Source organism: Aulonocara sp. 'chitande type north' Nkhata Bay, linkage group LG5, assembly GCF_057382095.1.
Source record: "Aulonocara sp. 'chitande type north' Nkhata Bay isolate Kocher_YH1m ecotype deep benthic linkage group LG5, A_spYH_male_GT1.1, whole genome shotgun sequence".
In the NCBI taxonomy this organism is placed as follows: Eukaryota; Metazoa; Chordata; class Actinopteri; order Cichliformes; family Cichlidae; genus Aulonocara; species Aulonocara sp. 'chitande type north' Nkhata Bay.
Window position 1 is genome coordinate 10,051,881 of NC_141348.1, and position 15,445 is coordinate 10,067,325.

The following is a 15,445-nucleotide window of genomic DNA, read 5'->3' on the forward strand; positions in this document are numbered from 1 at the left end:
TCAGTCTTCAGTGGGGTCTACCAGAGCAGTGTTGGTATACTGCAGTGTCAAACTGTCACTGCTTTTTCTCTATGGCTTCAGCATAGAATATGAAGGAAGCACAGCTCATTCTTAATCATTAAAGACTTAAAAATAGCATGAATAATCTTAATTACTACTGATGACAATTAGAATCTGAAAAAGCTTTTTCTGACACCGCACTGATTACCAGCTGTGCAAACTGGCCCCACAGTGGATTGTAGATATATCGCAATACATGCTTTAAAAAAACATTAGCGAGTTGCAGTGTTGCACATGCTGTGTAATTTATTTTAACTCAACTACATGTGCATTCACTAAAATGGATTTAAAATGTCATCCACTGCTCAACATAGGCTTAGACTTACTTTGTGTAGTTTTGTGCACTAAAAAATTAAAGTGATCAGCTCTCTGTTTATCATTTTTTTAACAGCGCCCATATTTCCCACCTGCTTCCGAAGTTTCCCATTGCATTTCAAAATAATGTTTTAAGGAAAGGCCTAAAAAGAAACAATCATAAACTATATGACGTGATAATTTATGGCATATTATATTTGAGTTTTCAAAAAGAAAGTGAAAAATAGTTTATAAACTGATATAAGAGTGAGGATGACGATGATTGTTTTGGTTTTTTTAACGTGGCTATTTCTTTATTTCTCTTACTGTTGGCACTGAAATGCAGGCTTTTCTTTGAAAAATCATCGTCATTAAGAGAGAAAAAGCAGCTCATTAAAAAACAAACAAAAAAACAAAAAAAAAACAAAATCAAAGCTTCAGAAACTTTGTGGGAAAAGAAATGAAGAATATAAAAGGATGAAAACAAATAAAGCTCAGATTTTCACCTATTTATTGCACCAAAAGAAAGAAAGAAATCAAATAAAGCTTTGACCCAACTTCAATCTCCACACATTTGAGCAAAAGCAGACAAAAAGCGAAAAGTTTGGCTCGGCTCGGGAACGAGAGCCAATTATGTGGTGAAGCAACGGCATTAGAGCCTCTGTGACTTTGAATAAGAAACGACAGATTACACAACATAAACTTTCTGTATTTCTATAGTCTCACTTTTATTTATCCAAGCAATCAACTGACATTGATGGAGGAGTGAAATTATGTCGCAGCTGGTTCCTCTACTTGAAATGCCAACATCATTGCAATTCACGGCACACACACACACACACACATACATTGGAGCACGCACATCCATACAAACTCTCATCCCTCCAGCGGAGGCCGTGAAAGAGCGAGAAGTAAATGACAGCGCCCCGTGTGCACATCAGTTTAACTCAACAAGAAGTCAGGGCAGAAAATCATTTGAAGAAGTCCCGCAGTCCCTTCAGATGGAGGCTGCCAGCTTCTCAGTGATCTGCTATCATGTTGCCTGTCTCTTTACTGTCAGCATTAATAGCTCTTAGACACTGGACCGGGACATGGGTGGCTACTGCAGGCCAAGGGTGGCACACACTCAATCAATAATGTAGCCAGCAGCTTCCCGGCCTTTTGTGTGCATATTTTCAGCCCTGAATTAAGCATTCATATGGGCTGCACATAAGAGGATTTGTTCGTGCCAGTGTGCGTCTTTGTGTTGCCGCTAACATGGGTATGCAAGTGTGTGTGTGTCTGCAAAGTTGCTTTGTGTGCTGACGTGCAGCCCTCTGCACCTGCTGTGGAGATAGGGCTTCGGCCAATCGCAACAAAGATTGGAGGGAAGTTTGAGTGACACAACTGTGCTGTGGCTGGCTGAGATACGATTCATTCTGTTATCTCTCTCTCTCTCTCTCACGCACACACACAAAGAGTCATGATGGCTTAACAGAATTAGATGTTTAATAATGCCAGTTATTCTCTTCCACTGATTCTCCTCTTTCCCCTTCTTTCCTTCCTCTCATCTCACCCATCTTTTCAGTTCTTTCCTTCTTCAGATCTTCTTTTCTCATCTCTCCTCACTTCTTCTACTCCATCTCCTTCATTACCTCCTTTTCTTCCCTATATTTTTCTATACTTCTCTGCTCTTTTCACCTGTTCTCTCTTCCCTTCTTTCATTTTTCTTCGCCCCACTTTCTTTTCATTGCTTGCTCCTTGCGTCTCCCGCATTTCTTTCCTTCTCCCCATCTGCTCTCTTTCCTTCACGCCCGTCTTTTAAACTCTTGTGTCTTCCTTTCTTAAGTCCTCGATCCTCCGACTCAATTTTCCTTTATCTCATTTCCATCTGTTCATTACTCTTCTGTCTTTCCTCTGCTGTCCTCCTCCTCCTCTCCTTTTCCCCCTTTCAGTTGTTCCAGATCCTCTCCTTTTCTCTTCTCCTTTGTCTCTCCTTCTCTCACCCTTTCATCTACTTTCCCCCTCTTTGCACCTCTCCTTCCCCTCCTTCCTTACTTTGTTGGACATCCACGGGCGAGGACCAACCGGACCAACACAAAAACACTAATTAGTCTTGGCACGGCAACAGCAAATCCCTCTCCACTGACGCTCCCGCCCCTTAACAAACAGATGTAGGCTGCTCACACGTTTGGACTCACACATTTGGACACATTAATGAGACTCACACATTTGGACACACGCACACACATTTGTGCAATAACACACAGGGTCCCAGTGCCTGGTTTCCCAAAGCGCAGCATGCAGCCGCTGCAGCTGTGACGGCTGTTGTTTGGCGCTTTTGTGAAGGGGTTTTTGTTTGGCAACATCAGTGTGGCTGACGTGAATGTGATGAGTATTTAAATGTAGCAGCGTTATTATCAAGTTGAATATCCTAATTTGGCTGATTGAAATGTTTCAGTTTTGCCTCTTGCCATGCCCCACCAATCACAGCTCTGTGCTTGTCTGATTTACTCTGGAATATCAGCAAAACAATGGATACGACTATCATTCCCGAGACATCGTTGCAATGTTAGTCAAGATATTCCACTTTCTGGGCTCTGCTTTTCAAAAGGGACGCTGGTGACATCATCGCCAGGTGTTCCGGATTTCTTTCAGCTGAGAAAAGCCAGGAGGGATATTAGGTTTTCAAAAAACGTTTTTTTTTTTTTCGTTTTTTTTTTTGGATAAGTTTACAGAATATGGAATACAGTGATTTAAATATATGGTAAAAAACAACAACATGTCAATTAAGAAATACACAGATATTTTATTTACTTGAAATTAATCTTATTATTATGTAATACTGTTACATTGTCACTTTGTGGTTAGTTAAATCTTGTATGTATGAGGGGAGGTGCATATACGCTGTTGTTTGTTCGATTCCTAATTTTACTTGTTTATAATCAGACAGAAGTAAAATAAATGAAAATAAATGAAATGGCATTTCACAGGAAACAGGATTTCGTGGAGTTACAGCATGAAAAAATACTTCCATCAGGTAAAGGTTTGATTTTTTTGAGGGGTTTGAGATAACAGATATTAGTGTAAAACGTTAACATAAGAAGGTAACATCATCTAGCTCCTGAAAATTTGCCTCTTTAGCATGCGGCTGAAGTAAAAGTGACCTGGTGGATGTAAGGAGGTTAGAAAGGTGCACCACCCGGTGCCAGTGTAGCTCACAGGGTGAGCAGGTGACCATATGCCACAAGGCTGCAAAGGGCCAGCCCGGGCTCCAGTCTGACCTGAGGCCCTTTGCTGCATGTCTTCCCCTCCTCCATTTCCACCATCTAATAAAGACAAAAATAATACTAAAGAGGAAAGTAGTGCCATTAATTCAGCATGTGTTTAAGGTTGTTTTATTTCAGTTTGGCCATATTATTGATATATTAAAAAAAAAAAAAGAGTGGTTGAAAAGCTCATGCAGATGTTTTAGGGATTAAAAAAAATTCCATCCCAAATGAAAGACAGACAGCAGCATGGAAAGGCAGCAAGTTCAAGGTAATTCCAGAAAAAAGTGATGTGCTCCTAAAAGTTCTGTTTATTACTCTAAACCACCACAGACATTAAAACCAAACCAAAACGATGGTCATATTTTGTTTTTTTCCCCTTCCAAAACAAAGTGCAAAGTCCAAGTTTCATAGCCAGCTGATATCTCATCCTTTCAGCAGTTTGCCTTGTGTGTACAATCTTCCTGGAGATGAAAAAGAAATGTTTTTCAGCTGCACAGATACAGATCCCCGGTGGATCGGCTGTGTGTGCGTTAAAGCCATATTTGTGAGTGAGTGAGTGGATGTGCACTCGCACCGGGCAGCTTTCCCACCCCCAGGCAGCGAGTGTGGGTGTTTTTCTGGAGCCTCTGTGTCATTTGCCTCCAAACAGTAACAATGTTGTTGATCAGCAGTTGTTTACAAACCGCCAGGAGGATGGAACTAATTTGTTCACTGTGTATTCCCCCGTCTCTCCCACTCTGGAGACCATTTCAATTTAAGCTCCTTATATGTTCTCGATAGCGGGCTGCCACAAGTTGATTCTGACAGCAATTATGAATATTGTGTTCCACTCAAGTGGTCGTGAGCGGGAGAGTAATGAAGTTCTCACCAAATCATCTGTTCCCCAAATCACTTAACTGCATCTTCATTAAGAACACTGCAGCGTAGAAGAAATCATCAGATCATCAGATTAACGATGTAGCAGCTCAACGTCACGCGGTACGAGCCAAAGAACTGTAGTGTTGCCTAGCTGTCTTTCCATCTTTCCGTACATACATACATAGATAGTCTCAGACTTTCAGCCTTTAAACTTGATCAGGGCTGTCAGCAAACACGTGAAACAAAATGAGACACATCGTTGTGAAATTTTATAATTGGTTGTCGGAGGGGGGGGCCATCCTAGCAGCAGCCTTTGGACTCCTGAGGGGCACAGAATGCAAAGCTGGCTTTTCACCAGAAAACTTGTTAGACGCTGCACTGCTGGGGTTTAACAAGGCACTATGCATACTGTGTGTGTCTGTCAAGGCTAGACTAGAGAGAGAGAGGGAGTTGCAGTATTAGTGAACCTAAGCAGACAGATATCGGTTTTGCTAAACAGTGTTAGGTTTTTTTTTATATGTGTGATTTTTTTTCTTGTTTGTTTCATACGTGTGCACAGATGTAACGAGTCTGTGTGAAAACTTGCCTGAGGGAAGGTGGGAGTCATACCGTATTTGAAAGGTCGGATTCTGTGTGGGGCATTTTGGACAAATAATCAAACTTTATTATTTTCCTGTTTTTTGATTATCACGAAAAGAACAAGACAGCAACTGAAGATTCCCAACAACAACACACACATTAACAGAGGGATGCTCGGGATATAAGAATGAGTGGAGTGTGTATAATGTGAAGAGAACTGCTGTGTAAGTAGTTTTAACCACATTCCCTCAGTGATCGAATAAATAAATGCATCAAACTTGGTTTTGATGGTTTATCCATGTGTGAAAATTTAAAGTGGTACTTTGAGCTCCTTCACCTCAGCTGACACGTCGGGTCTTTTTCATATCAAAACTCAAATCAACACTTAACATAAATGTTAAGAGAACGTCAACAGCTGTGAGTGTTTCCACAGCACATCAGCACATCCTCCAAACACAAACACATTGTTTCAGGACACTGTGAGCCAATAATATGGAAGCACGCGAGCATTAGCAAAATTACATGTAAGAAGTCTGACACTGCTTCAGTTTGTTGCATTTTTAAAAAATGATTTTTATTCTCTTTCCTTTTAATTCCAGCACTTTTTCTTGTAGCCACGTTTAATTTGCACTGCCTTTCATTTCACAAAAAAGCCGTCTGTTGTCCTTGTAAAGTGACTTTTGTGACTCCTGTGTGAAAAGCCCTTTTTAATTTTTTTTCTTTTTGCATTTTCCTGAAAAACAACCAAAAAAACTTTTGTAGTTTTCTGATTTGCTTTTAAATCAGTGAATTGACTTAATTGACAGACATTTTTTAAGATATTCACCAGAGACCAAGTGATTTGTGCAAATTCCTGCAAATTGCTTCTTTTGCTCAGTTTCCAATTATACCGTTCAAAATTCAAAGTAAAATTTTACTGTAAGTTGTGTGAACAATATATATATATATATATATATATATATATATATATATATATGTATATATATATATATATATATATATATATATATATATATATATATATATATATATATATATATATATATATATATTGATCTCGATGGAAAAAACATTTTTCACCAATAATTGCATGCTGAAATTATGCCGGCTTTTTATTTGATAGATAAAAATGGTTTGAATTATTATATAATATGATATTTGATATACACAATTATACAACAATTATTCACATGCTGAATGACAGGTAAAAAAACCTTTGGACCTGTGTGTGTGTGTGTGTGTGTGTGTGTGTGTGTGTGTGTGTGTGTGTGTGTGTGTGTGTGTGTGTGTGTGTGTCCACCTGTGTGTATGAGCATCATGTTGTATTTCTGAGGTGGAAAATAAAAGCTGTGAGGAAGAATGACAGCAGAGAGGAAGGAGGTACTCACAGACAGAAGCAAGGACAAAGCTCCTCACCTGCTCTGCGTGTGTGTTTGATGAAATAATAAATATATAAAAGAAGAATATTAAATCCTCCTCGTCGCCCGCTGCTGTCATCCTCTGATATTTCTCTACGGTGCCACACTGACAGATAACGATCACATTACTTCTCCCATTCGACTTTGTTTCATAATCTCTGTGACTCAAACAAACTGTATGTTTGATTATTTTATTTCGCCCCCTTTTATTCTGCTTACCTTTCCCTTTATTCTTTTCTTTCTCTGGTCGAACCTCTGCTTAAGCCCTCACCAGCTAGCCCTCCACCCTCACAGGGAGAACAGTTTGCTGACACAAGAGTCAAAAAAGGCCCTGAACAATCCTACAATCCCTCAGCGAAAGGAGGAGCCAATAATTGTTGTCTGCTTAAGAGGGAGAGGTGAGGAATTTCAAGAGCTGCCAGGGTGGCACACTGTCAAACACACGCACACACACACACACACACACACACACACACACACACACACACACACACACACACACACACACACACACACACACAGTTTAATCACATACATCATTTGAAGGCTAAAGCGGGAGAACTGAGTCAGGATGTGCTTTTCTTTTTCAGATCAACACATTTTCCTGATCATCATCACTCACGACTAAGATGCGTCACATTACTAGAAATGTTGGTGGTTTTCAAACAATCTCAGTTTCAGCACGAATGCCTGCATGTTTTTGTGATTAATGTATTTACATAATTCTTTTGATAACATTTTTAATATCTCTTGATATTAATTAATCTCCAGCTCACCACGGAGGTAAAAAGCAGAGTAAGATAATCCTGTCAGATTTAAATGTTATCAGACACTAGAAATAACCCTTCTTTTGCTCTGCTGGCTCTGAGTGACATTGCAATTTCCTAAATCTGATTATTCTTCTGGTCATGATTTTATCTTTACAAAGAGATCAATTTAAGCCGAGTATGGGGGACAAAAAATCATTTAAAGGAACAGTTCACCACAAAAGTACAGTTTAGGTGATATCAGCTTTAGAGACTTTGTCTTCAACGTAATTAAACAAAATTTCCTTTGATTTTCACAAAAGATCATAAAGAAATTCGACACAGCAGTAATGTATTTTCTTACAAAAGAAAGAAAGAAACACAAAGCTTGCTGTGGTTAGACGTAAACAGGAGAGAGCTGTTTTCTCTCTCCTGTTTACGTCTGTCACCCATGCTGCTAGCTAACAGGCCGACTCGGCTGAGGAGAGCTCCACTAATGTTTGCATCCTGCTACTACTGTGACCTTGTTGTCATGAGGAGCTTCACGAGCTCCTCTGCAGAGTGATACAGCTGGCAGCTGTCGTTCAGTAAAAAAATAAAAAGTAGAAAAGACACTTCCACAGTGCAGATCAGCAAAAGTGTGCAACTGACAGCAAACACAATCTAAACAACATTTGATGTTGCTGTGAACGCTCCCTTTAAAATTATAGACATACATTACCGTGGCGAAAAATTTAATTAAATAAAATCCATCAATATTTAAGTCTTTTTTATGTTATTTCTTTATCTTTCATTTTTCTAATATTTCCTTTCATACGGTGTCTGTATGCTACCATAAATAACAGGTTGCAAATCCACATTTCTGGATTTTAAATAATAATCATTTAATAATGACACACAATGATGAAATAAATCCATGAAGGGATTTATAAAGTGTAAAAAATTGAATTATTAATGTTGTTAAACTAAAGTGATCTACAGACAGACAGAAAGATCAATTGATGGATATTATAATTGCTTAGATTATCGAGTGTAATAAGTTGGACAAAGTTTACAAAGCAATATTTCAGGTGTGATTCTGTTTTTACTGTTTCCTCTCTGACAATGAAACTTTGTCTTTTTCACAAATGAAACTAACGTAGGTTATACACTGCTGAGTCTGTAAAGAAGAAAGTGTTTTATTTTTAGTGGCTTTAGCATTTTAAAAAAGAAAACAAATGTGGCTACAATTTGGAGGAAAATTCCGAAAATAATCTCTGTGCAGAGTTTGGTGGTATCGATGCTCCACTGGGGATTTGGAGGTGGGAAACGAAGGCTGGAGCAACATGAAAGATATTAGTTATAAAAACAGCAATTATTCAAATGTGTGTCAGTGAATTCTTAGAGAGCATGTCAGGAAGATCTTTAAAAACTTAATTTAATCTGGAATGACAAATAAAGAACATTATTGTTGTTGCACATTTTAATGATGTTTTGGGGATATGTGAGGAGGACAGATAAGGAAAAAGGCATCATCACAATATCACAAAAAAGTGTTAATGTATGGATATGCATCACATCAATGAAATGTAGAGTAAACCTGTCTTCTCTACACGTTTGACTTTACGTCGTTGCAGCTGGAACAATAAATCACCTGAAAGTATGAGAGGTACAGCGGAGTTCTCAGAGTAGGAGGACGCGTTGTGGTCCACTGACTGAGCAGAGCTAATACACATCTGTGAGTACGAACCCTCCCCTTTGCTCTATCTGTCTTGTTCTCCCACTTTCCCTTTGTATGTGTGTGTGTGTGTGTGTGTGTGTGTGTGTGTGTGTGTGTGTGTGTGTGTGTGTGTGTGTGTGTGTGTGTGTGTGTCAGGGTTGGATGGCCCGACTGAGCTGAGTAAATGTGACCAGACTAAGTGTGTGTGTCTCATATCAGTGTGTCCTTGATCGCTCTCACTGTATGGGGCACTTTAGCCCATTCTTCACTGGCACCGGGAGGCATGCCTCTCCACACACACGCAGACACACACAGTATCCACCTGCACACATGCATGCATGTACAGCTACACCCACACACACTCAGTGTTTTGATGTAAACGCAAGTAGACGAGGGGTCCAGTCAACCGCTCCGCCTCCGTGTCTCTCCCCCTACCCTCCTCTCTTTTTCCCTTCGTCTTTCATTGCCTCCCTCCCTGTGACATTTTTAACGGCATGTCACGCAACCCTGTGCTCATGCACACGCACACACCATGTCGTGCTCTCTGCCAAAGCTCTGCATCTTTGTCTGGGGAGAGCCACTTAAGCACGCTCATATACGCACATATTCAAACACAGTCATGTCTGATTTTTTTTCCCTTCTGCACACACACACACACACACACACACACACACACACACACACACACACACACACACACACACACACACACAAGCAACTTAAGCCATCTTCCTTTCACCATCTCGTGCCCTCCCTCCTCTCTGGGTCTCGTCTGGTCTCGTGTGTGCGTGACTGTGGCTGGCTGTGGTGAGGGCAAATTAGCACAGCGACCCAGTTTGGTACCAGAAGAGTCAAGACATCAGCGGAAGATATACTGAAAACTCTCCCTTTCCACTGCAAAAACTCACTTTGTGCTCTGACACAAAAAAATACAGGGTATAAAGGAGCACCTCCAGCTGAGGATTATCACAAAGTAAAAGAATTCTATTTTCTCTTCCTTTTCATGTTATTTCCTCCCTTTAAAAGATCCTATCTCCACAACCTCAGAAAAAGTACAGCAGTGTGTTACATTAAAAATGTGGATAAAATCTGTTCCATAAACAAAACATGAACTCACCGTGGGTTTTCCCTCCACCCCTTTCCTCTGCTTTCTTTACTGGGCTCTGTTTTGCATTTCTCTGCTGCTGCTAATTGCCTGCAACTAATTATAGAAGGTCTGTATGTGGCCCTCTGAACCGGACACACACTCACTCACACACACGTGCACACACACACACCGTTTCCTATGCTTTTAAACACATTTTGACAAGTAGCTCTCACTGTGTTGAAGTGAGAGGGGGTTTGCCGCTGGCCTCAGACACAACATAGATTTGTGGGTGTGTGGATGAGTGCGCGTAGATGATGGGAGGAGGAAGGCTAAAAGGAGGGGGATGCTAGCAAACCGGTGTTGCGTGTCTCGTTCGGCTCGTTTAGCTGACAAACTGCTTTTAGCGTTTAATTATCCAGCGCTGTATGATTAATAGATTTTAATTACTGTAACCCAATTGCCACCTGAAATATGTACAGGTCTCTGAATGAGGTCAGCCTATCAAATCCCTGGCAAGGGAAAATCAAAAAGGACAAAACAAACTGAGTGTGAGGGCAAACAATAGCAGATCAAAAATCTTTCCATCTTAAACCTCTCACTTGTTTTTTTTCATCAGTGAATGAAAGAAGAAAAGCGAGCTCGGGCAGACAGGCGGCTGTTTTCATCAGTATTTACCTCCTTGAGGAAAATGTTAGACCTCTGAAAGGCTTTTGACCAGACCTTGAACTTTTTCGTTTCATTTAAAATTTTCTTTACATGATCTGCAGCCGGAGCTTCAAAGAGACTTTTTGATTCGTTAGAAAGGTTAGAACCTTTCCACATTCGTGCGTTGCTTCTAAGGCTCTTTGCATTCTGCACACACGCTGCTGCTGATGCTCCGAGGAAATGTTCATATAGCTAATTTACTGTGGAACTGCAATGCGCACAATCATTTTCCTAATCAGAAGACTGAATAGCACTGATAATTTAAAAAGCGATCTGAAATCTATTAGTAGTTACTTTGTAACTGAAGCTGCCTTTTACACAATTACTTTGTCTCCATTGCCAACGTTGAGCCCAAACAGCACTTATGGAGTTTAGTGTTGACGACCTTGAAGTAGGGTTTGTCCCAGCTGACGGGAAACTAGTGACAATTCCAGTTAAATGAGGCAGTGCACGATGAGTTGTTGGTTTATCAGACATGGTGCTGTGAAAAGAACCAAGTGCCAGCTCCAGGTCTGACAAATGAACCTAAAAACTGCAGTGCTTCTGATGACTCCAAAAGAAAGTCCGTTCCCATAGATTCCCAAGTTACTTTTGATCATTACAAGCATATTTACACCCTATAGTTTCCACATTCATACAAACTGTAGATTAAAGTTTTCTAACAGCTCATCCATAAGGATTAAAGTTTTGAAATGAGCTCAGCATAAAAGGTGTCAGACTACCGTGAACATGCAATCAGAGCATGAAAGAAAGTAACAGTAGCGAGTAGAGTGAGATTTTACTCAATTCTTCATTGGCTCATGTATAGTAGATATATTGGATAATAGTTACATTGTATAGTTCTAAAGTTCATATCCCATAGTAACAATGGTTAATATGTAATAAACTGGCAGGTTACTACATTTCAGTTAACTATCATTTACTGTACACAATCACTAGAAAAATTCTTAATGGTAACCATTAACATTTGTGCTTGCTCTAGTGTTTATGAAACATGTAAATAGTTAATAAACTGGAATGAATTTGATAAAATTGTAAAGGATACATATAATACCTTTAATATATGTACAACAATTAAAGAGCACATTCTAAGTAGGCAGGTAGGGTGGAGTGTAGTCGTGGTGGTCTGGGTAGCTCACTGGCATTTTTCTTTCACTTCAACTTTAAGCTGATGAAGTTTAGTTCAAATTACATTCTTTGATAATGAAACCTTGAATAGAAATTGAATAAAAAGTAATGCACTCATGTCCTGTATGCTAATTAATCTTTAGTTTAACAACAAAACTTGAAGCAAAGTCGTTTTCCATTAAAATCACATACCACAAATTCAGACATACAGATTAAATTGGTCAGTTGTGACACCGTGCAATAGGGTGTAACATTTAAGATAACTTTAAAGAAAAAATGTGATGCGTGTTCATAACATGCAATGTGTTTGCCTTTGCACTATCAGAGCATCGATTATTACTCAAGACCAGTGTTGGTCAAGTTACTTGAAAAAAGTAATCAGTAACTAATTACTGATTACTTCCCCAAACAAGTAATCCCATTACTTTACCGATTACTCATTTTCAAAAGTAATTAATTACTTAGTTACTTAGTTACTTTTTAAAAACACGATTTACAACCTGAAGAGGTGATAAAGCGATAGAGCTTTCAGCCCAATTCTACCTTTTCTGCATAATCCATCATACAAAATGTAATCAAATGGAAAATTATCTTTTTTTTTTAACTTGTTTTATCAGTTTTAATCTTTTAACTTTATGCATCAAGCAAAAATGTAATTATATGCAACATTCTCTGACTTGAATAAATGAGTTTAACATTTAAACCTATTTTCTGCACATTCCAGCACATAAAATAAAATATTTTTTGTGTTTACACTCAGTCTTTCAAATAGATGCAAGTAAAACACAGCAGAACATAAATAAAGTTCTGTTGCTCTATTTTCACCTGTAAAGCAGGACTGGGGGTAGGCGGAGGTTTACCCTGGTGCAGGTGTGCCGCGGTCAGTTGAAGAATCCGTGAGTTTCTCTGTGAATTTCCCATTACGTCGTTGCGCACTCGGTGCTTGTTTAGAGGTTTTGTTCGCTGTAAAAAGAAGTTTTCTTCCCACGCACAACGGACGCTAATGTTTTTGTCACTTTTTATGGAATCAAACTCAAAGTAAGGTCAGTACATCCACGCTTTAAACGCTGCACGCTCATACTCTCTCCCGCACTCGATATATGATGCACTGTTGATCTGCACACAGCTGTTGTCACTAACGGTGCACTCGCTTACGTCACTGTCGTGAGACATTCTCGCAAAAAAATCACGGTTTTAGTAACGCAGTAACGCAGCGTTCCTATGGGAAAGTAACGGTAATCTAATTACCGTTTTTGCAATAGTAATCCCTTACTTTACTCGTTACTTGAAAAAAGTAATCAGATTACAGTAACGCGTTACAAGTAATGCGTTACTGCCCATCTCTGCTCAAGACACCCAAACAGTAGATGTGAACCTGTTCTTCGCCTGTTGACATCACATGTGCAAGCACGAGAAATAAAAGTCGAATAAAAAGCAAAACACCTGGAAACCAGCAGCAAAGTAAAAACCACGAGCTAATGGCAAACTGCCATGTTTTATAACCCACTTCATCAGGTTTAAGTGCACAGCCCCTGCTGAGCAACAGTTCACCTCTCTCTGATTAACTTTGTTCACCTCCAGCTCTCTCTGGAGAGTTAACAGTGTGGGTCACCCTCATCTCGCCGTCCACCATCTCATCCTAACGCAACAATTCCCCTCGAATACTCTCTGTTTTTGCAGCATTTGAGCATTCTGTGGTCTGTTAAATGGATTTCCAGTTTTTGTTCAGGAACAATAGCAAAGGTTTTAAGTTGACAGTTTTTATATGGAAGTACAAAAAATATACTTCTTACCATGGATACTATGACTGCACAGTTAAATAGATCTCTTTGTAAAGTAATTCCTTAATGGTTCCCACAGTTGGCACATGTCATGAAGGCTGACCTATAACTGAAACCTTGAATGTATGTTAACCTTTCCTAGGTCGCTGTTTAAGATTAGGGTTAGGTTCAAATCTCTCCCTTTATACCCAGAGAGAAACTGTGCAGCCAAAATTCATGTCAGAAATCATATTTCAACTCTAACATCTTCCAGGTTTGAAAACTTGCCGTTTATCACGAGGTAAAATGCAGCATAACAGAACCTTCCAGGTACAGTTATCGGTGTCTCATGAGGCAGGCTGTCTACTAATTGGAAAGTTGGTGGTTTGATCCCTGGGTTCCACATGTTGAAGTATCCTCAGGCCAAATACTGAACCCTAAGTTACCCCGGAGTGGGTTTACTGGAGTTCACTGGAGTGTGAGTCTGTGTGTACATGTATGAATGTGTGTGTGAATGGTTGAATGAGACTTGTGACTTGTGAAAGTGCTTTGAGTCCTCAGATAGAGTAAAGCAGTTCTACATAAGCAGCAATCCATTAACCATTTATCTAAGGTTAGGGTTGAGTTTTTAGCTTTTGCTAAATTGGCTAAGAGTTGGAAACTATCAGATCAATTTGGTGAATAGGCTTTTTTTTATTAAAGAAAATATAAACAGTGTCTGATGCCCTTCACTTAGAATGGTCATTTTCTTTGTTCCCTGATTTTCAAAACATGAAATAAGGAATAAAATATTTTAAAAATGACACACTATAATTGCTCAGAGCAGCAGCTTTGCCTCCACTGCAAAGCTCCAAATATAAATACTACCAAACCAAAAGTGCAAACACACCATGCACCGTAAAGACCTATCGTCAGTGGACTCATTGTAGACTTACCTATGCAGGAGTCCCTGTGCTCCTCAAATCCAGCCGAGCACACGCACCTCCCGATGGGCACCAGCCATTCCCCCTCTGCACTGCAGTACATTTTGGGTGTGTCCCTCTCCTCAGCGTGATCCACACACTGACCTCTGACCTCTACCAGAGATGATGAGTCAGCCCCCGTGACCACGTCAGTGAACACAGCCAGGTTACGGTTCACGCCCACACAGCGTTTGTAGTACACCTTCACCGAGGTGAGGGCAATGCAGGCGCCGATGTCCTGGAAGGCCAGGTAAAAGCCCCGCCTATTGAGAGGGCCCACACCGCGCACCTGTAAGAAGACAGGACAAGCAATTTTTCTTAAAAGGCAGGATGCTCTTAATTTTGCAGGAACTTTCCTCTGCACAATTTAAAGCCCAAAGTGTACATGAGCATGCATGTAGTAACTTTCTAGAGTTTAGAAAGTTGTTTTATTTATTTATTTATTTTTCATAAAACATAAACAGTGGTTGATACAGAGGTTTCTTAACAAAACAGGTGGAACAGTATGAATGCAGCTGTAATTTAATCTCTGGACCCGTGTTTGGTGTTTTGCTTTGGCAGCAGTCATTAATCAACTGCTGTGCTTCCGACCACAATGAGCAAACAGATGATTTTACATTTTTATATGCTTGTTTTTCATAAGATATCACATCACAGTTGACTATTGTTAACACCAAGGAGCTAATTTACAACATTATTTTAAAAGTTTGCAGCAAAAGCATCTAAAAATAGGCAAAAACCTTGTTCTTAATAGTAGACAGATAGAAGACTGGCCACCCCCTCAGTTTGTATACTCTGAAACAAGCTGGGGTGGCACCTTTCCCTTCAAAGCCACTTACACTTTTTTTTTTTTAGATTGGTTGCTTCTCACAAACATAAGGTTTGTACAACATGTGGC

The 15,445-nt window shown here is 39.7% G+C and overlaps 1 protein-coding gene across 5 annotated transcripts in view; it reads right to left on the reverse strand.

The window, feature by feature from the left end:
* epha8 (eph receptor A8) overlaps nt 1-15,445 on the reverse strand; it is a 147,642-nt gene that overhangs the window by 56,869 nt on the left and 75,328 nt on the right. For all 5 annotated transcript variants that reach the window (XM_086291236.1, XM_086291235.1, XM_086291234.1 and 2 more), the window contains one exon: nt 14,521-14,836. In XM_086291236.1, the coding sequence (XP_086147362.1) occupies nt 14,521-14,836 (316 nt within the window). The remainder of the gene's footprint in view (nt 1-14,520; nt 14,837-15,445) is intronic.